The sequence below is a fragment of the Squalius cephalus genome, assembly GCF_949319135.1.
Source record: "Squalius cephalus genome assembly, chromosome: 18".
Taxonomy (NCBI): domain Eukaryota; kingdom Metazoa; phylum Chordata; class Actinopteri; order Cypriniformes; family Leuciscidae; genus Squalius; species Squalius cephalus.
The window spans coordinates 37,152,630-37,175,761 of NC_137139.1; the positions used below are offsets into that span (position 1 = coordinate 37,152,630).

General features: G+C 46.6%; 1 protein-coding gene across 9 annotated transcripts in view; it reads left to right on the forward strand.

Annotated features, from left to right (window-relative positions):
* dlg4b (discs, large homolog 4b) overlaps positions 1-12,042 on the forward strand; it is a 69,116-nt gene extending 57,074 nt beyond the window's left edge. For 8 of the 9 annotated variants that reach the window (XM_079848353.1, XM_079848355.1, XM_079848352.1 and 5 more), the window contains 3 exons: positions 8,786-8,898; positions 9,286-9,377; positions 10,836-12,042. In XM_079848353.1, coding sequence (XP_079704479.1) covers positions 8,786-8,898; positions 9,286-9,377; positions 10,836-10,942 — 312 coding nt within the window. In that variant the 3' untranslated portion in view covers positions 10,943-12,042. The remainder of the gene's footprint in view (positions 1-8,785; positions 8,899-9,285; positions 9,378-10,835) is intronic. The other variant, XM_079848354.1, reaches the window with a different exon arrangement.
* The last annotated feature ends 11,090 nt before the right edge of the window (positions 12,043-23,132 follow it).

The window sequence follows — 23,132 nt, forward strand, 5'->3', positions numbered from 1 at the left end:
GGTGAGACACACACACACACACACACACACCTGTACGGGACCAGTGTCCAGAGCGTCAGACAGGTGGCAGAGCGGTGAGACACACACACACACACACACACACCTGTACGGGACCAGTGTCCAGAGCGTCAGACAGGTGGCAGAGCAGGTGAGACACACACACACACACACCTGTACGGGACCAGTGTCCAGAGCGTCAGACAGGTGGCAGAGCAGGTGAGACACACACACACACACACACACACCTGTACGGGACCAGTGTCCAGAGCGTTAGACAGGTGGCAGAGCAGGTTAGACACACACACACACACACACACACACCTGTACGGGACCAGTGTCCAGAGCGTCAGACAGGTGGCAGAGCGGTGAGACACACACACACACACACACACACCTGTACGGGACCAGTGTCCAGAGCGTCAGACAGGTGGCAGAGCAGGTGAGACACACACACACACACACACACACACACACACACACACCTGTACGGGACCAGTGTCCAGAGCGTCAGACAGGTGGCAGAGCAGGTGAGACACACACACACACACACACACACACCTGTACGGGACCAGTGTCCAGAGCGTCAGACAGGTGGCAGAGCGGTGAGACACACACACACACACACACACACCTGTACGGGACCAGTGTCCAGAGCGTCAGACAGGTGGCAGAGCAGGTGAGACACACACACACACACACACACACACACACACACACACCTGTACGGGACCAGTGTCCAGAGCGTCAGACAGGTGGCAGAGCAGGTGAGACACACACACACACACACACACACACACACCTGTACGGGACCAGTGTCCAGAGCGTCAGACAGGTGGCAGAGCAGGTGAGACACACACACACACACACACACACACCTGTACGGGACCAGTGTCCAGAGCGTTAGACAGGTGGCAGAGCAGGTGAGACACACACACACACACACACACACACACACCTGTACGGGACCAGTGTCCAGAGCGTTAGACAGGTGGCAGAGCAGGTGAGACACACACACACACACACACACCTGTACGGGACCAGTGTCCAGAGCGTCAGACAGGTGGCAGAGCAGGTGAGACACACACACACACACACACACACACACACACACACACACACACACACACACCTGTACGGGACCAGTGTCCAGAGCGTCAGACAGGTGGCAGAGCAGGTGAGACACACACACACACACACACACACCTGTACGGGACCAGTGTCCAGAGCGTCAGACAGGTGGCAGAGCAGGTGAGACACACACACACACACACACACCTGTACGGGACCAGTGTCCAGAGCGTCAGACAGGTGGCAGAGCAGGTGAGACACACACACACACACACACACACACACCTGTACGGGACCAGTGTCCAGAGCGTCAGACAGGTGGCAGAGCAGGTGAGACACACACACACACACACACACCTGTACGGGACCAGTGTCCAGAGCGTTAGACAGGTGGCAGAGCAGGTGAGACACACACACACACACACACACACCTGTACGGGACCAGTGTCCAGAGCGTTAGACAGGTGGCAGAGCAGGTGAGACACACACACACACACACACACACACACACACCTGTACGGGACCAGTGTCCAGAGCGTTAGACAGGTGGCAGAGCAGGTGAGACACACACACACACACACACACACACACCTGTACGGGACCAGTGTCCAGAGCGTCAGACAGGTGGCAGAGCAGGTGAGACACACACACACACACACACACACACCTGTACGGGACCAGTGTCCAGAGCGTTAGACAGGTGGCAGAGCAGGTGAGACACACACACACACACACACACACACACACCTGTACGGGACCAGTGTCCAGAGCGTTAGACAGGTGGCAGAGCAGGTGAGACACACACACACACACACACACCTGTACGGGACCAGTGTCCAGAGCGTTAGACAGGTGGCAGAGCAGGTGAGACACACACACACACACACACACACACACCTGTACGGGACCAGTGTCCAGAGCGTTAGACAGGTGGCAGAGCAGGTGAGACACACACACACACACACACACACACCTGTACGGGACCAGTGTCCAGAGCGTTAGACAGGTGGCAGAGCAGGTGAGACACACACACACACACACACACACACACACACACCTGTACGGGACCAGTGTCCAGAGCGTCAGACAGGTGGCAGAGCAGGTGAGACACACACACACACACACACACACACCTGTACGGGACCAGTGTCCAGAGCGTCAGACAGGTGGCAGAGCAGGTGAGACACACACACACACACACACACACCTGTACGGGACCAGTGTCCAGAGCGTCAGACAGGTGGCAGAGCGGTGAGACACACACACACACACACACACACCTGTACGGGACCAGTGTCCAGAGCGTCAGACAGGTGGCAGAGCAGGTGAGACACACACACACACACACACACACCTGTACGGGACCAGTGTCCAGAGCGTCAGACAGGTGGCAGAGCGGTGAGACACACACACACACACACACCTGTACGGGACCAGTGTCCAGAGCGTCAGACAGGTGGCAGAGCAGGTGAGACACACACACACACACACACACACACACACACACCTGTACGGGACCAGTGTCCAGAGCGTCAGACAGGTGGCAGAGCAGGTGAGACACACACACACACACACACACACACACCTGTACGGGACCAGTGTCCAGAGCGTCAGACAGGTGGCAGAGCAGGTGAGACACACACACACACACACACACACCTGTACGGGACCAGTGTCCAGAGCGTCAGACAGGTGGCAGAGCGGTGAGACACACACACACACACACACACACCTGTACGGGACCAGTGTCCAGAGCGTCAGACAGGTGGCAGAGCAGGTGAGACACACACACACACACACACACACCTGTACGGGACCAGTGTCCAGAGCGTCAGACAGGTGGCAGAGCGGTGAGACACACACACACACACACACCTGTACGGGACCAGTGTCCAGAGCGTCAGACAGGTGGCAGAGCAGGTGAGACACACACACACACACACACACACACACACACACACACACCTGTACGGGACCAGTGTCCAGAGCGTCAGACAGGTGGCAGAGCAGGTGAGACACACACACACACACACACACACACCTGTACGGGACCAGTGTCCAGAGCGTCAGACAGGTGGCAGAGCAGGTGAGACACACACACACACACACACACCTGTACGGGACCAGTGTCCAGAGCGTCAGACAGGTGGCAGAGCGGTGAGACACACACACACACACACACACACCTGTACGGGACCAGTGTCCAGAGCGTCAGACAGGTGGCAGAGCAGGTGAGACACACACACACACACACACCTGTACGGGACCAGTGTCCAGAGCGTCAGACAGGTGGCAGAGCGGTGAGACACACACACACACACACACCTGTACGGGACCAGTGTCCAGAGCGTCAGACAGGTGGCAGAGCAGGTGAGACACACACACACACACACCTGTACGGGACCAGTGTCCAGAGCGTTAGACAGGTGGCAGAGCGGTGAGACACACACACACACACACACACACACACACACACACACACACACACACACACACACACACACCTGTACGGGACCAGTGTCCAGAGCGTTAGACAGGTGGCAGAGCAGGTGAGACACACACACACACACACACACACCTGTACGGGACCAGTGTCCAGAGCGTCAGACAGGTGGCAGAGCAGGTGAGACACACACACACACACACACACACACACACCTGTACGGGACCAGTGTCCAGAGCGTTAGACAGGTGGCAGAGCAGGTGAGACACACACACACACACACACACACACCTGTACGGGACCAGTGTCCAGAGCGTCAGACAGGTGGCAGAGCAGGTGAGACACACACACACACACACACACACACACACACCTGTACGGGACCAGTGTCCAGAGCGTTAGACAGGTGGCAGAGCAGGTGAGACACACACACACACACCTGTACGGGACCAGTGTCCAGAGCGTTAGACAGGTGGCAGAGCAGGTGAGACACACACACACACACACACACACACACACACACACACACACACACACACCTGTACGGGACCAGTGTCCAGAGTGTTAGACAGGTGGCAGAGCAGGTGAGACACACACACACACACACCTGTACGGGACCAGTGTCCAGAGCGTCAGACAGGTGGCAGAGCAGGTGAGACACACACACACACACCTGTACGGGACCAGTGTCCAGAGCGTCAGACAGGTGGCAGAGCAGGTGAGACACACACACACACACACACCTGTACGGGACCAGTGTCCAGAGCGTCAGACAGGTGGCAGAGCAGGTGAGACACACACACACACACACACACACACACACACCTGTACGGGACCAGTGTCCAGAGCGTCAGACAGGTGGCAGAGCAGGTGAGACACACACACACACACACACACACACCTGTACGGGACCAGTGTCCAGAGCGTCAGACAGGTGGCAGAGCAGGTGAGACACACACACACACACACACACACACACACACACCTGTACGGGACCAGTGTCCAGAGCGTCAGACAGGTGGCAGAGCAGGTGAGACACACACACACACACACACACACACCTGTACGGGACCAGTGTCCAGAGCGTTAGACAGGTGGCAGAGCAGGTGAGACACACACACACACACACACACACCTGTACGGGACCAGTGTCCAGAGCGTCAGACAGGTGGCAGAGCGGTGAGACACACACACACACACACACACACACCTGTACGGGACCAGTGTCCAGAGCGTCAGACAGGTGGCAGAGCGGTGAGACACACACACACACACACACCTGTACGGGACCAGTGTCCAGAGCGTCAGACAGGTGGCAGAGCGGTGAGACACACACACACACACACACCTGTACGGGACCAGTGTCCAGAGCGTCAGACAGGTGGCAGAGCAGGTGAGACACACACACACACACACACACACACCTGTACGGGACCAGTGTCCAGAGCGTTAGACAGGTGGCAGAGCGGTGAGACACACACACACACACACACACACACACACACACACACCTGTACGGGACCAGTGTCCAGAGCGTTAGACAGGTGGCAGAGCAGGTGAGACACACACACACACACACACACACCTGTACGGGACCAGTGTCCAGAGCGTCAGACAGGTGGCAGAGCAGGTGAGACACACACACACACACACACACACACACCTGTACGGGACCAGTGTCCAGAGCGTTAGACAGGTGGCAGAGCAGGTGAGACACACACACACACACACACACACACACACACACACACACACACCTGTACGGGACCAGTGTCCAGAGCGTTAGACAGGTGGCAGAGCAGGTGAGACACACACACACACACACACACACACCTGTACGGGACCAGTGTCCAGAGCGTCAGACAGGTGGCAGAGCAGGTGAGACACACACACACACACACACCTGTACGGGACCAGTGTCCAGAGCGTCAGACAGGTGGCAGAGCAGGTGAGACACACACACACACACACACACACACACACCTGTACGGGACCAGTGTCCAGAGCGTCAGACAGGTGGCAGAGCAGGTGAGACACACACACACACACACACACACACCTGTACGGGACCAGTGTCCAGAGCGTTAGACAGGTGGCAGAGCAGGTGAGACACACACACACACACACACACACACACACACACACCTGTACGGGACCAGTGTCCAGAGCGTCAGACAGGTGGCAGAGCAGGTGAGACACACACACACACACACACACACCTGTACGGGACCAGTGTCCAGAGCGTCAGACAGGTGGCAGAGCAGGTGAGACACACACACACACACACACACACACACACACACACCTGTACGGGACCAGTGTCCAGAGCGTCAGACAGGTGGCAGAGCAGGTGAGACACACACACACACACACACACACCTGTACGGGACCAGTGTCCAGAGCGTCAGACAGGTGGCAGAGCAGGTGAGACACACACACACACACACACACACACACACCTGTACGGGACCAGTGTCCAGAGCGTCAGACAGGTGGCAGAGCAGGTGAGACACACACACACACACACACCTGTACGGGACCAGTGTCCAGAGTGTTAGACAGGTGGCAGAGCAGGTGAGACACACACACACACACACACCTGTACGGGACCAGTGTCCAGAGCGTCAGACAGGTGGCAGAGCAGGTGAGACACACACACACACACCTGTACGGGACCAGTGTCCAGAGCGTCAGACAGGTGGCAGAGCAGGTGAGACACACACACACACACACACACACACACACACACACACCTGTACGGGACCAGTGTCCAGAGTGTTAGACAGGTGGCAGAGCAGGTGAGACACACACACACACACACACCTGTACGGGACCAGTGTCCAGAGCGTTAGACAGGTGGCAGAGCAGGTGAGACACACACACACACACACACACACACACCTGTACGGGACCAGTGTCCAGAGCGTCAGACAGGTGGCAGAGCGGTGAGACACACACACACACACACACACACCTGTACGGGACCAGTGTCCAGAGCGTCAGACAGGTGGCAGAGCAGGTGAGACACACACACACACACACACACACACCTGTACGGGACCAGTGTCCAGAGCGTTAGACAGGTGGCAGAGCGGTGAGACACACACACACACACACACACACACACACACACACACACACCTGTACGGGACCAGTGTCCAGAGCGTTAGACAGGTGGCAGAGCAGGTGAGACACACACACACACACACCTGTACGGGACCAGTGTCCAGAGCGTCAGACAGGTGGCAGAGCAGGTGAGACACACACACACACACACACACACACACACACACACCTGTACGGGACCAGTGTCCAGAGCGTTAGACAGGTGGCAGAGCAGGTGAGACACACACACCTGTACGGGACCAGTGTCCAGAGCGTTAGACAGGTGGCAGAGCAGGTGAGACACACACACACACACACACACACACACACCTGTACGGGACCAGTGTCCAGAGCGTCAGACAGGTGGCAGAGCAGGTGAGACACACACACACACACACACACACACACCTGTACGGGACCAGTGTCCAGAGCGTCAGACAGGTGGCAGAGCAGGTGAGACACACACACACACACACACCTGTACGGGACCAGTGTCCAGAGTGTTAGACAGGTGGCAGAGCAGGTGAGACACACACACACACACACCTGTACGGGACCAGTGTCCAGAGTGTTAGACAGGTGGCAGAGCAGGTGAGACACACACACACACACACCTGTACGGGACCAGTGTCCAGAGCGTCAGACAGGTGGCAGAGCAGGTGAGACACACACACACACACACACACACACCTGTACGGGACCAGTGTCCAGAGCGTCAGACAGGTGGCAGAGCAGGTGAGACACACACACACACACACACACACACCTGTACGGGACCAGTGTCCAGAGCGTCAGACAGGTGGCAGAGCAGGTGAGACACACACACACACACACACACACACACCTGTACGGGACCAGTGTCCAGAGTGTTAGACAGGTGGCAGAGCAGGTGAGACACACACACACACACACACACACACACCTGTACGGGACCAGTGTCCAGAGCGTTAGACAGGTGGCAGAGCAGGTGAGACACACACACACACACACACACCTGTACGGGACCAGTGTCCAGAGCGTTAGACAGGTGGCAGAGCAGGTGAGACACACACACACACACACACACACACACCTGTACGGGACCAGTGTCCAGAGCGTTAGACAGGTGGCAGAGCAGGTGAGACACACACACACACACACACACACACCTGTACGGGACCAGTGTCCAGAGCGTCAGACAGGTGGCAGAGCAGGTGAGACACACACACACACACCTGTACGGGACCAGTGTCCAGAGCGTCAGACAGGTGGCAGAGCAGGTGAGACACACACACACACACACACACACACCTGTACGGGACCAGTGTCCAGAGCGTCAGACAGGTGGCAGAGCAGGTGAGACACACACACACACACACACCTGTAGGACCAGTGTCCAGAGCGTCAGACAGGTGGCAGAGCAGGTGAGACACACACACACACACACACACACACCTGTACGGGACCAGTGTCCAGAGTGTTAGACAGGTGGCAGAGCAGGTGAGACACACACACACACACACACACACACCTGTACGGGACCAGTGTCCAGAGCGTTAGACAGGTGGCAGAGCAGGTGAGACACACACACACACACACACACACACACACCTGTACGGGACCAGTGTCCAGAGTGTTAGACAGGTGGCAGAGCAGGTGAGACACACACACACACACACACACACACACCTGTACGGGACCAGTGTCCAGAGCGTCAGACAGGTGGCAGAGCAGGTGAGACACACACACACACACACACACACCTGTACGGGACCAGTGTCCAGAGCGTTAGACAGGTGGCAGAGCAGGTGAGACACACACACACACACACACACACACACACACACACACCTGTACGGGACCAGTGTCCAGAGCGTCAGACAGGTGGCAGAGCAGGTGAGACACACACACACACACACACCTGTACGGGACCAGTGTCCAGAGCGTCAGACAGGTGGCAGAGCAGGTGAGACACACACACACACACACCTGTACGGGACCAGTGTCCAGAGCGTCAGACAGGTGGCAGAGCAGGTGAGACACACACACCTGTACGGGACCAGTGTCCAGAGCGTTAGACAGGTGGCAGAGCGGTGAGACACACACACAAACGAGCAGACAGACAGGTGAAGGAGGGGAGACTCATAAGAATGTGTGTGTGTGTGTGTGTGTGTGTGTGTGTGTTTTCAGCAGGGGAAACACTGTATCCTGGATGTTTCGGCTAATGCAGTGAGGAGATTACAGGCTGCACAACTTCACCCCATCGCCATCTTTATACGACCCTCGTCCCTGCAGAACATACTGTGAGTGTGTGTGTGCGCGTGTGTGTGAGAGAGAGAGAGAGAGAGAGAGAGAGAGAGAGAGAGAGAGAGAGAGAGAGAGAGAGAGAGTGAGTGTGTGAGTGAGTGAGTGAGTGAGTGAGTGAGAGAGAGAGAGAGAGAGAGACAGAGAGAGAGAGAGAGAGAGAGAGAGAGAGTGTGTGTGTGTGTGTGTGTGTGTGCACTGCTGTCTCACACTCGCTACACTGGATGAGTGTGTAACCCGATGAAACTGGTTTAAATAATGTCATTAAAAACTGATGCAGTCTTACTCATGAACACTGTACACGTGCTTGAATGTTCTTGTTTAGTGTATTTCCCGGTGTCAGATGAAGCTCTCAGGATGAATAAAGCAGACCATGTTGATTTCAGAGACATTAGCAAGCGCCTGACGGAGGAACAGGCCCGGAGAGCTTTAGACAGAGCCGTCAAACTGGAGCAGGACTTCATCGAGTGCTTCTCAGGTGAGTCTTCATCATCATCATCATCAGGGCCGTTTCTAGGCATAGGCAAACTAGGCGGTCGCCTAGGGCGCAAACAGCTGGGGGGCGCCAGTGAGAGCCCCCACCACACCAAGAGATTTTTTTTTTCTCACCCAGGCGAGTGGAAGAAAATCCTTCTTTTTTTACATTTCCGATAATGAAGCGTATATTTGCACTAAGTGCCTGTCTTTTTGGCAAAAATACGCCCACTACTTAATATCTGTGGCATAGGTCGTAAGGCGTGAGGTGCTTGAAAGTAGCTTTTGATGCGTTCGACCCGAGTTCGAATCCGCCTTTTGCCGAACTCGCTCTTCTCCCTTTTCCCAACACTTGAGATGTAAAAGTTATAGCCTAATATAAAGGTCTCTAGCATTATATTTTGTCAACGAACTAAAATCGAAATCGTGATATGGCCTTGTGCCGTTATAAAACAGCACAAGACTTTAATTAAGTAGCCTATATAGGCATTCTGTTTGTGCTGCGTGATTTAAAGAAAAGTGCGCACTTTGCTCACGCGATCAGCATGGTGATCTGGTGTTTTCTCCAAAATAAAAGCTCAAGGGTTTATTTCTTGCAAGTGAAAAAATTAGGACAAAAGTATTGTAATTTTCCTATACTATAGTAGGCTATAATGTAAAATATACTTTTGAAATATTCATTTTAATTTATACAGTACATATTATTGGCTATATGGATTTTACGTCATAAGAATACTTAAAAATCATAAACACCAGTGATAATGTAATGTAGATTGAGACTCTATATCATAACTAAGATGTTTGAACCCTTTAGTGTCCAGGTACAAGTCAATGGTTTTTCTTTGTTCAATGTGCACAGTTCATGGGTTGAAGCTCTTAATTTTTAGCTCTCAAAGTACCAGATTGATGCATTAATTTAACCTTGAAATGTACAAAATTTTCTAGCGGGGGAGCATGCCCCCGAACCCCCCTAGAGGGACAGTGGTCCACCCAACATAGTTTCACAAAATCCTATGGGAGAGAACGATCATTTATTAATTAATTTATTAACTACTCCAGCATAGTGCAACAACAAAGTCCTTTTAAGTGAGTAAAACTGTCAATGCCAAATTACAATATATAATTTTTATATATAATATATAAATATATATAATATGGGGGGTGGGGGGGTGCTCAATAGGAATCTTGCCTAGGGTGCCAAAAAGGCTAGAAACGGCCCTGATCATCATCATCATCATGAGCTCTGATGAGATTGGCTGATCTCTCTGTGGTGACATCATCTCAACATCAGACCAGTGTTACTTTTGTATCATTGATACAGTATCGTTAGTATTATATCAGAGCATGTGTTATTTATTTTATTTGGATATAATAATAACGCTGCATCCGATCAGGACAGTGTTGTTGTGATTGTGATGTTGTGTTTGAGTTGTGATTGTTTTGTTGTGTTGTGTTTGTGTAGCGATTGTGGAGGGCGAGAGCTTTGAGGAGATCTACCACCGTGTGAAGGCTGTGATGGAGGAGCAGTCCGGCCCATACATCTGGATCCCGGCGCGCGAGAGACTGTAAACACGTCACCAGACGATCTGCAGATTCACACCATCAGCTCATCCATAATCCACATGTAAATATGCGTCAGATAATATTTCAGTCTGGAGTGGGCGGGGACGCTTACCTCATCGCCATGGCAACGGTTCATCGTCGGGTCGGACTGCTGAATCAGCAACAGAGCGAAAACACGTGTGAACTAGCCTTAACGTGTGTGTGTGTGTGTGTGAGAGCCGCTTCTAATGATGATGATGATGATGAAGGTGTTTATGTGGGTGGTTTTCATAGCGATTGTGAGCTCAGTGAGTGTGTAACAATGTCTGAGGCAATATAGACATGAGCACTGAGCACTTTACTAACACACACACACACACACACACACACCTCTCATTGTGAAGTGTCTCTATAGGGCTACTGTTTACATATAATACACACTTTAATCTGCACAGGGAGAGAAACGTGTGCGCGTTTGTTTGTGTGTGTGTGAGAGAATGTGTGTGTGTGTGTGTGTGAGAGAATGTGTGTGTGTGTGTGTGTGAGAATGTGTGTGTGAGAATGTGTGTGTGTGAGTGTGTGTGTGTGTGTGTGTGTGTGTGTGTGTGTGTGTGTGTGTGTGTGTGTGAGTGAGAGATTCAGAGCATTAGATTAATTCAGTCACAGAGAGGCTGCAGTGATTTGTAAATCATTTAATGATGAGTGTGTGTGTGTGTGTGTGTGTGTGTGTTGAGTATTATTATTCTACCGCTGTACATACAGATTCAGATGATCTGAACCAATGGGGCTTTAAACACATGAACACTGCACTTCTCTGAGCCAAAACTACCCACAATCCACCTCTCTGCCCATACAAACATCATGCTGTACGCTACAGCGACCCATAATGCACTGCGCTCGGTCTACAACATTTAACCAAAGTGTTTTCTTCTTTAGTTTGTGTGATTATGACGTTTGAGTTCGGTTTCTCATTTTAGACTCATTTTCACACACTTATAGACGCATTTAAATTTGCGAAGCGACAGCCGCTCTGTATAATGTGAAATAAATGGATTAATAAATATATTTCCTGTTGTAAACTAGCTAAAATACTGAAATGATGATTCATTAAACTGTTTTAATAATTACTCAGGCTTTCGTGTGTTTCTGTGTGTTTACAGGTGAAACTGAATATTAATGGTCTTAAAGGAGAACTCCGGTCAATTTTAACATTGAGCTCATTTTATTGTACATTTGGAGTGCTGTCAATACAGAGAACAACTACAAATATTGGTGTTGCCTACACCGAGTTATTCTATTTTTAAAATCTGCACCCTGTTGACTTCAATGGGGCAAGTACTAAACCTGCTTTTAGGCTCTTAACATCCTTGATGTGTCATTACAAGTGCACAGGTCATGTGAGTGATTCCTTCAGAGTGAACACGGGTGAATCTGACTGCAGTAGATGTGAAAGATATTAATAAAAGTGATGTTATTTAAGCCAGCGCAAATACCTGTTTACATCCTGTTTTTCGGTTGAAGTCCAAAGTAATCGATTGCCGAGTTCACGCGCATGATCATAGGTAACTAAACCTATGCGCGTGAACTCGGCAATCGATTACTTTGGACTTCAACCGAAAAACAGGATGTAAACAGGTATTTGCGCTGGCTTAAATAACAATTTTTATTCATATCTTTTACATCTACTGCAGTCAGATCCACTCGTGTTCACTCAGAAGGAATCACTCACATTTTCTGTGCACTTGTAATGACAGAAATCTTTTAGTTAAGAGCCTAAAAGCAGGTTTAGTACTTGCCCCATTGAAGTCAACAGGGTGCAAATTTTAAAAATAGAATAACTTGGTGTAGGCAACACCGATTTTTGTAGTTGTTCTCTGTATTGACAGCACTCCAAATGTACAATAAAATGAGCTCAATGTTAAAATTGACCGGAGTTCTCCTTTAAGGCCAGTTCAGTAACTTTAACAATAACGGTGAAGTTTTAATAATCACTCCGAGAATAACTTGTTCACACTTGTTTCTAATGATGCGATGAAAAATAAGCCAGTTCAGAGAGCACAGGTGTACTGAATGTTAGGGACAATGGATGGAAACAATCTGAGAGGCAGAGGAGGAAGAGGATGAGACGAGGAAGGCCCTTAAGAGAGCAGCCAGAGAGATGGAGCGCAACTGGAAGAAAACAAAACTAGAGGTATTTCACATTTCATGGAAGGAGAGCTCGATTGCATACAGAGAGGCTTTAAAAGCTGCTAGATCTGCTTATTCAACCCTATTAGAAGAAAATAAACATAATCCTAGGTATTTATTTGAAACGGTGGCTAAACTAACGAGAAATAAATCTTCAGCACTGAAGTTTCCAAGCAGCACAGCAGTAATGACTTTATGAACTTCTTTACTAATAAGACTGATAATATCAGGGAGAACATTATAACTATGCAGCCGTCTACTACAGTATCGCATCAGGCAGTGCATTGTAGTCTCCCGGAGGAAAAACTCGATTCAGTCATTGCTATAGAAGAGGAAGAATTTACTGAACTCGTTAAATCATCTAAATCTACAACATGTATGTTAGACCCTATACCGACTAAGCTACTGAAAGAGATGCTTCCAGAGGTCATAGATCCTCTTCTTAATATCATTAATTCATCTTTGTCTCTAGGATACTTGCCAAAAACCTTTAAGCTGGCTATGATTAAACCGCTTGTTAAAAAACGCAACTTGATCCTACAGAATTAGTCAATTACAGGCCGATCTCGAATCTACCTTTTCTGTCAAAGACACTAGAAAAGGCAGTATCTTCACAACTGTGTTCCTTTCTAGAAAGAAATGATATCTGGAGGATTTCCCGTCAGGATTTAGACCGTACCATAGTACCGAGTCGGCTCTCATTAGAGTCACACATGATTTGCTCCTATCATCCGATCGTGGTTGTGTCTCGCTATTAGTGTTACTCGATCTTAGTGCTGCATTTGACTACTTAATTCTGAAAAGAGATTCTAGTTATTGGACAAAAAACAATCTAGAATACTGTCTAACACTTGATGGCTGCTCTGTCAAGTCTTCGTTGACGGTTAGGAACCTGGGTGTGTGTCGATTGCTGATCGATTGCTCCTGTCTGCCTCGCTCCCTGCTGTGAGTGTGTTTGCTTCGGTGCTGTAAGCTCCGTCTTAGCCTCGTATTTCCTTGTTTTGAACCATCATTTACAACAATTTCTAGTTGTTTATACTACTAAAAACAGCTTACCCAACATCTCAGATTAACCTGACATCGCTAGCTTCCGTTACTACTAGCACAACACGCTAGTAATTTGCTAGCCTGTTAACGCGCCACCCATGCGCTCAGCTATTTTTATTTATTTATTTTTCTCTCGCGCGCTCACGCCTTTGAGTTCATAAAAGCTCAGGGGCTCGTTCTTCGTACGTTGCTTATTACATCCGAGATCAAATGACACATCCAAGATGATATCATCATGCTAATCATGATCCGGCTAATTGGGTTCTTCGAACTCACCTGTTGTTTATGATTAGTATCGCTGGATTGAGTTATCTGAGATAACTGCGCGTTCATGCGCTGGCTTAAAAGGGGATATGTATCGATCGTAGAAACATTGATCAGCAACGCTGCTATTGGCTGCTCAGCGTGGCCAAAGAGCGCGCACAGTTTTTCTCCTCAACAGAGCAAGATAGTCGAAGTTTATTCGGAATTTTAATGTTTAATCAAAACGCCAGGGAACACCTCAAAGTCTGCAAAAGCCAGGAGAGAGGGCTGGCAAAAAGTAGCAGACAATTTAAATCTGTTAGAAGTGGCCATGTTAGATGTTTTTATCACTTATTAGCCTTTTTTGTATTTTAATAATTGCATAATTAGGCTACTTTGTTCATTGTAATGTCAGAGTCACCACACTAGAACATGGGAACAAATAAAAGTGAAGTACAAAAATATTCTACACAGCCTAATGGTAATTTTTAGTTATATTATAGTCTCTTCTCTTCTATAAAAGGCACTGTTAAATAAATGGTTGTCTGTTTATAAAAGCAACCAAGAAAAAGGCTGAAAAAAAGAAAAGATCTTAGTAGCCTACACTGTAAAATAATTGTACAAATATTGCTGCATTAAATGAAGGTCGCATTAAAAGTAATGATGAATTGCTTTGACTTGTGAAAGTGAAAACTGATAAACTTATATTAATGTAAAAATATTTTGCCATGAGTTATTGATCACATTTTCCCCAGTGTAGTTCATTGTAATGACATTGTGTTTTCCTCTTTTGTGCACTTTTACACAATACACCAACACTTGTATCTGTTCCCAAGAAAGTGGTGGCTGAAATATGTGCAGTAAGTGGACATTCTCTAACTTTCCAAAGGAAAGAAAGTATAAGACTTTGTAATGTCCATTTGTTTCCATTGCACTGGACAGTGAATAAACCCTCTCAGATAACTGTCATATGGAGGAACTAGCCTACCTGCAAGTGCATAAATAACTTTACTTAATTTATACTTGTATGCTTTATGGCTGCAATATAAGTTGCAGGATTCCACATCTACAGAAAGGCCTACAGAAGAGTCTGCACAGACAGAGGAGACATAGGACAACAGGTGGGCAGTATATAGACAACTTTTCCTTTTTATTTGTTGCATGAGGCATGTGTCTAATATCTTGTTGCAGGCACTTGACCAATGGCTTTTCTTTACAAAGAACAATTGAAATAAAACTCAAGGAACTAAGCATATTTGTCTTTTATTAAACATTTAATGATTTTTTTTTTTTTTTTTTTTTTTTTTTTGGCAATGTTGTGTAATATGGCACATGTAGCAATGTCACAGGCCCTGTCAGGTGTGCAACCCTCAGACTTTTCAGACACTGAAATCTTCCCTTTAGTTAGCCAAAGTTCATTTCATTGTGTGCCCTTGTCCTGGCTAGAGCTGCATTGTAACTGGTTTGGGTCAGGGAATGGGGTCATAAAACACCTGTCTGCAGGAACATGTCATAATCACCTATGAAAAATGCAGTTCTGTTAGGATCAATAAGTGTATGTAATACAGTGAGCTTGATGTTTAATTGTGGAACTTTCCTTACCAAATAATGTGCAGGAATGTGAATCTCTGAAAATTCTTAAGTCATGCACAGATCCTGACCTTTTTGCTTTCACATTTGTGATTATGGAAGATTTGTCAACTGCCTTTTTTTTTATTTGATATAATATTATTAATCTGGAATATTAAGAATCCCAATTGTAACTGGGCTGCACATTTACATTGTGAACCCCCTTTCTGTTCACATAATCCCCCTTTCTGTTCACATAATCCCCTTCATTGAGGCCTTGATGGCAGCCTATAGTCTATGGTACCAATCGCTGTTAGAGCGTGAAGCCTGAGTGACATACTGTAATCGGCATGGTCATGATTGTATGATCTTCATAAAAAATGATGATAGCCTAAAAAAAAATTTGCTTTAAAAAAAACTGCTTTACAACATTGGGTCTAAAGTGGCTTGGAAATGCCAAAAAAAAACAAAAAAAAAAACTGTTTTTTAAACCTAAAAGCGCCAGGTAAACTCCAAATGACACGACAGACAGCCCTTTCCATCAACTTCTCCGCATCTCCAATAGTGTAAAGGAAAGAGCCACTCGCAAATAATCTTAGGGCAATGCAAACAGTTTGTGCTGTATTTAAAGCCAGACTCCGACAAGTCGAAAATAAATGTGCGTTTCCAACAATTTAATAATGTAAACGACAATCTCACGAGTCACGAGAAAGAAAAAAAAACATCTCAGAAAGTGCACTATCGCGCTGCGCTGGACTTCCCGCATCAGCTCCGCTTATGAAGCCGGGATCTAATCCTGTTTACATGAAATAAGCCTGCTCCCGAGCAGGTTTGAGCTTGCGCATGTGTTGCTATGACAGCAAGTCCAGGATGAGCTTCGAAGAACCAAACGATCCAAGATCATGCCAAATCGTCAACAATCAAATCCAGCTAACTGAGTTAGCGACGTACGAAGAACGAGCCCCAAGTGAGTAAGAATCAGTCAACAAACACGGTGAGTAATGTCTTGTCCTGTTATTGTCACCTGCACTTCATGTCACATGTTTAGCATAGCCTTCTCTGTCAGCAATATAGAATTTATATGTGATAAATGCAAGGAGACAGTTAGGCTGACAGAGAAGATTTCAGAACTAGAGACACGCATCCAAACTTTAATTGAGGATAGTAAGAGTGCTAGAGTTATAGATACTGCTTTGGATGCGCATAGAATAGAGAACTCTTTACATGATGCGGTTCTGGCTGAAGTAGAGCCCGTGCAGCCGGCAAATGGGTGACAGTGAGGGATCGCTCTAGTCGCGGATCAAAAAGCCACTCTTCCGTTCCGATTACCATAACAAATCGATTTGCCCCGCTCAGTGAAACACCCACTGAGAATGATTGTGCCCTAGTTATTGGCGATTCTATGACACGGAACGTGAAAATAGAGACACCAGCCACCATAGTCACATGTTTGCCAGGAGCCAGAGCGCCTGACATCAAAGCAAATTTAAAAGTGCTGGCTAATGCTAATCGTAAATTCTCTAAGATTATTATTCACGTCGACACTAATGATGTTCGACTCCGCCAGTCGGAGATCACCAAAATTAACATTAAAGAGGTGTGTGAACTTGCAAGTACGATGTCAAGCACTGTAATTTGCTCTGGCCCCCTTCCTGTTCGCAGGAGTGATTGCAAAGCAACAATTGAAACCTGCTATTTCACTGGCTTGTCATATTGCTTAAATAATGTACTAGCAAACCTTATTTAGCATTACATATCGCTAGAATAATTATTTACAACGTTAGTTACCGTTATATTATACCATGGTCTGGGTGAATACTCGATTCTGATTGGCTGCAGGGTGTCCGTTAAAAAGTGATAATGTACACCTAGGAAAGGCGTCCCGTCAATTTGCCTGATGACAGTTCTAAATGATTGCGCTGGCTCAAACTCACTGATCAACTGCTGCGGTCGGGTCGCTGTGGCCACGTTGCTTGGCAACGCCTGTATACGGGAGATATTAAATAGTGCGCTCGACTTAATAAAAACCCTCACGATTTTTACTCTAAAACACATTAAAGTATTAATTGATTCAATATTTCTTTCTTTCGTAAGTGACCATGGTATAAGCGGGTTAATGCCCTTCGAGGTGTCCATTATCAGGTTTTAATGGACTTTACCCCCTCAGGGGGTTGCCGAAAGGAACCTGGACCCATCGCCACACCGAACCTTCCAATTTTTTACCATCAATCTCGGATCGTCGGAAGTCTCTAATAACAACAAATAATGCGCACAAATTTATAATAAAAATGCAAATCATAAGTTTTCGGCGTTGAATTGCGGAGGTTGCGTTTGCGTGTGATTTTATTCCCGTGCCTTATTCCCAATGCGTCCACATAAAGCTGCCTATTTTTCATTGATGCGCTTAGTCAAATACACACGAAAACATTGTCACAACGTCCGTCTTGCCGCGTATTCACATAAACACATCGGTTATGTCCGTGCTGCTGTCAACGCAACGCGTGCGATTAATATTTTTCAGTTTAACACGTTAAAAATATTTAACGCAATTAAAGCAGCATTTTTTTCTGTCATGCTTTGGCTAGCGTTATATTATATAATCACGTTATTCTTCATGCAAATGCTTCTAACCATGCAAGCGAGAAAATACAAAAGAGAATGCGCTGTCTGTGATGCTGACACGACTCGCGCCAGACTCGACTTCTTTCGCGCTTTCGCTTTGAGTAGGCTATCCTCATGAGAGCAGTCTTAAATTAGTTAAATAAAGTCTTAAATGAACGTTAAGAGTTGTGAGAAAATGGGACGCGTGTGGGATCCACATGTGACAGTGCAGCAGTGACATCAGAATCAAATAACACTTCATTCATAAAAAGATGCCATTAAACAATTATTTGAAATATACTGTCTTTATGATGTTTCTACATTAATTTGGAGATTTACTGGGAAATTATTAGGCTACATAAAATATAGTAAAAACAAGCTATCTTGTGCAATTATAACAAAATTATATATTATATAAAATTAAAAATGTTTAATTCATATATTCATTTGTAACATGCATGAACGAAGAAAAAAAAAAGGAACAGGAAGAAGAAAATCTTATGGTAGCCTACCTGTCATTTATTTGTGCACATCAAAAATAAAAATAAAAAAACCCCAGCACATTTCAAAGTATAGTATCAAAGTAGTATCGTTACAACACTAGTGTAGGGTGCCACACATTTTTTTAAAATTTCAAAGGATGCCTTGACTGAAAAAAGGTTGGGAAACACTGATATAGACAGTAGAACATAGTTAAAATTTAAACAGGCTCTTTGATGAATAGCAGCTATTGAGTAAAGTAGAGAAGGCCCTATAAACAAGGTTGTAAGTTTTGTTTGTTCAAAACTGTAACATTCGTTTGTTCGTTGTGTCAAGTTGTAGTTTGTTTGAAATAACAAACCAGTTCACCTGAAGGAAAACTCGACGAGGTGCTATTAGAAGACATCCTGTCAAAGCTTTTTGGTACATATCGCTTACCGTAGATGCAATGCGCATTTGAAAACGCGAGGCGCTGGAGAGCAAAATTAGTTTGATTGCAAAATACAAATTCACCACTAGATGGGAGTAATTCCTACTTACTGTCCCTTTAACTCAAGGAGTTCAGTGAAGCTGGCAATATTCACATAGGCTATTCGAACTTCCCTATTCTTGAGCTAAACGTTGTTAAAGCACAAACGACACCTATTTACAATCACAGTAACCTAGACAACGAGCTACAACCCAATTCTCATCAAAACGAGCTTTATAATATTAATTTGTCTCTAAAGACGAGAGACAAGTCCAAATAAGGGGCCGTCTGTAAAGCGCAAATCCCAAACCCTTCTGCACATTTTATATTATTAAACATATTCAATAGTTTCACTGTGACACACTGTACTGTCACCAAATTCAGTTCACACATCACTGCTCTCCAGCTGGTTATACTACATTACTTAGTTTGATAAAAAAAAAAAGCATAGCCTACTTTTTATGATTATTTATTATGAAATAAAATCAATAACTTCACCCTTTTTAGAAAAAAAATTAAATAACTTCACACTGTTATATAGTGTAATGCCATCAAATTCAGTAAGCAAATATAATGCAAAAGCTGCGTATAGTAACAAAAATAATTTGTGTAAAGAATAGGCCTACTTATTTTTTATGAGCAATTACTTCCCAAACTAAGTGTTGTATGTCTATAACCAACATTAGAGCAGTGATGTGTGAACTAAATTTTGTGTGTTACAGTGAAGTTATTGAATATTTTTCATAATATAAAATGTGCAAAAGCAGTGTATAGTATGACCAGTGAAGTCACCATTGATGTGTAAACTGAATTGGGTGGCATTACAGTTTGTAACACTGAAGTTAATTACTATTTTTGTATTTCTGACTATGCGTTGATGCTGTAGTCGTTTTTGGGTTATATTGCACTTTTCAGACAGTCCCTTTGAACTTCTCTCAGCCGCCTGCTCATAGATCCATTTAGCCTATATTATTATAAAAGCTTGTTTTGATGAGAATTGGGTTGTAGCTCATTGTCTAGGTTACTGTGATTGTAAATAGGTGTAGTTTGTGCTTTAACAACGTTTAGCTCAAGAATAGGGAAGTTCGAATAGCCAGCTATGTGAATATTGCCAGCTTCACTGAACTCCTTGAGTTAAGCACTGACCGCATCTTTATATTTGAGTCCAAGTTTAAGCACTATGAAACGCTCCATTAACGTACGGAGCTCTGAAACACTGCCAGCGGGACATTAAACAGGAAGTGTCTGTCCGAGATCAAAACTTTTTTTTTTTTTTGGTTTTGTGTGGGAAGGCAAAAGATTTGGGAAAAAAAAATTCTCCCAAACTAAAAATGTCTTTTTTGGATTGCAGGATTGCACTTCCTGCTCAGCTACTGTTCGGACGCTCTTGCTTACTGCTCCGCGCTTTGCTCTATCGCTTTTACATTTTATCTCCTATTTTTTTATATTTTATTTCCTTTTATCACCTAATTTTAACTTCAGCAAATCAGCACAGTGCTCATTCAACAAAGTTTGGATTACTACAAAAACTGAGAATTCCTTTACCCGACCAGCTTACATACCGGGAAAGGAAAACACAACTGCCTACAAGGATAAGAGAAAATGCCTCTTCTGGAATCTACTTGCTGCACAAACTGCCACAGACTTTTACAAAGGATTGCAGTTCTTGAAACAAAGTTACTTACGGGACCACCAAACCAGACGGAGCACACAACAGAGCTTCTTCATGGACACCCTCAGCATACCGGTGAGTCCCATGAAACTAGTACTCCTCGACAGGTAGAGAAACAAGCCGATCGACTTACTAATCGATGGCACAAACAGGGAGCGAGACCCAAAGGAACTCGAGATCAGATTGTCACGAGCCTCACATATTGCCGCAGTAGCATCCTCTACCCCAGATACAGCTCTGACAAGGATTGCAAACACTGGTCTCCTACCACCGCCTATACATCTTGAGAACAGATTTGAAGTACTAAGGAATGTAAATGAGGAATCCCCAAACGTGATGAATGTGATCGAACACAGACCGAATAGGCCAGTAGCTAACACTGATGCTAACTGGTGCTCAAGGTCGAGCAGACAGCGGCACTCAGCTCAGAGCGCAGCCGAGCCCAGGACTCTGATAGTGGGGGACTCCATAATCAGAAACATTAGCGGCAGGGACACAACTATGTGCTGCCTTCCACAAGCAACAACTTCTGACGTAAACAGGGAACTTCAGAACATTCTGATGAAACATAAGACTGCAAATCAACTCATCATACATGTGGGGAAGAATGATATTCATAAAGAGCAGTCTGAACTCCTTAAGAAGGATTTCCATGAACTTTTTGAAACACTTAGACTGAAAGTTCAAACATTCATCAGTGGACCACTCCCAGCAAGAGGAACAAACAGGTTTTCACGGTTGCTTGGGCTTAATACGTGGCTGCAAAAAACCTGCAATATAAAAGCAATGAACTTCATTGACAATTTCAATCTTTTCTGGAGTCAGAGACAACTGTTTCATCGGGATGGCCATCACCCAAACAAACTTGGTTCAAGAGTGTTAAAGGACAATATTCACTTCTCCCTCAATCATCCTTCTGCAGTGTGTGCCAATCCACTCAATCTGAACGGCACACACACACCTGGACACAGTATGAATGACCACGGGACTTCACTTCAGCAGCAAAATGGACATAACACCACTCCGCCACAACAACCTCTGCTCACGGACACAATCTCAGCTGAGCCCTGCCCACAGAGCTCACCACAGACAGACATATCAGAACTGCTTGAAGATTCAGCACCCAAGGACGACTTCCTGGAAAACAGCCAGGGAAGCCAGGACAGCATATCACAGCCTCCTATAACACCAGAGCAACAGCCCCTCTCACCAGACACGTTAACCCTCTCTCCAGCTTCGCCACTTTTGTGCTTCTCACAGAAAATGGAAGAACTGGTGCATGCTGGAACCAGACTATCCCACTCTTTTGCTGCAAGCCCCCAGATACCAACCAAAAAAAGACAGGCACCATTACCACCAAAGCCTGCGGGCCCAGCTCGCCCTCCCCCTCCTATGAGAGCTCTTCGGCCTCTGCCACAACGCCAGGGCCCACACCCTCCTCCATCTGCTCGAGGTGAACCAAAAACAACTGATACCAGCTCACAGTGATGTGTCGGGTCCCCGTTTTGATAACAGTAACTTTCTCAAATGTTTACAGAACAAACAGGAACCCAGTGTGCCTGTATCTTTCTCTATTGCTGTTCTATTACAAGATGGAAAGTATAAGGCCTTCAATAGCCGTACAGCAAACCTAAATAATCTGGTGCCTATTACACGTCAAACTAATATTGCTGTGGGGAAAAGTAAGTCTGTTAAGTTAGCACTTTTAAACATACGGTCACTTAACCCTCTGGGGTCTGAGGGGTTTTTGGGGTCCTTGAGATGTTCTGACATGCCCTGACATTTGTGCTTTTTTCAGTTGCTTATAAACATATTAATGGCAAAGGTGTAAATTCACTATTTAGCACAAACAGGGCTACCATAATATGTGAACAACTTGCATGTACATGTTTGTATTTTTGATAGAATAATGTTTATGCATGGTTTTTTCAAAAACAAAAAACTAAAGT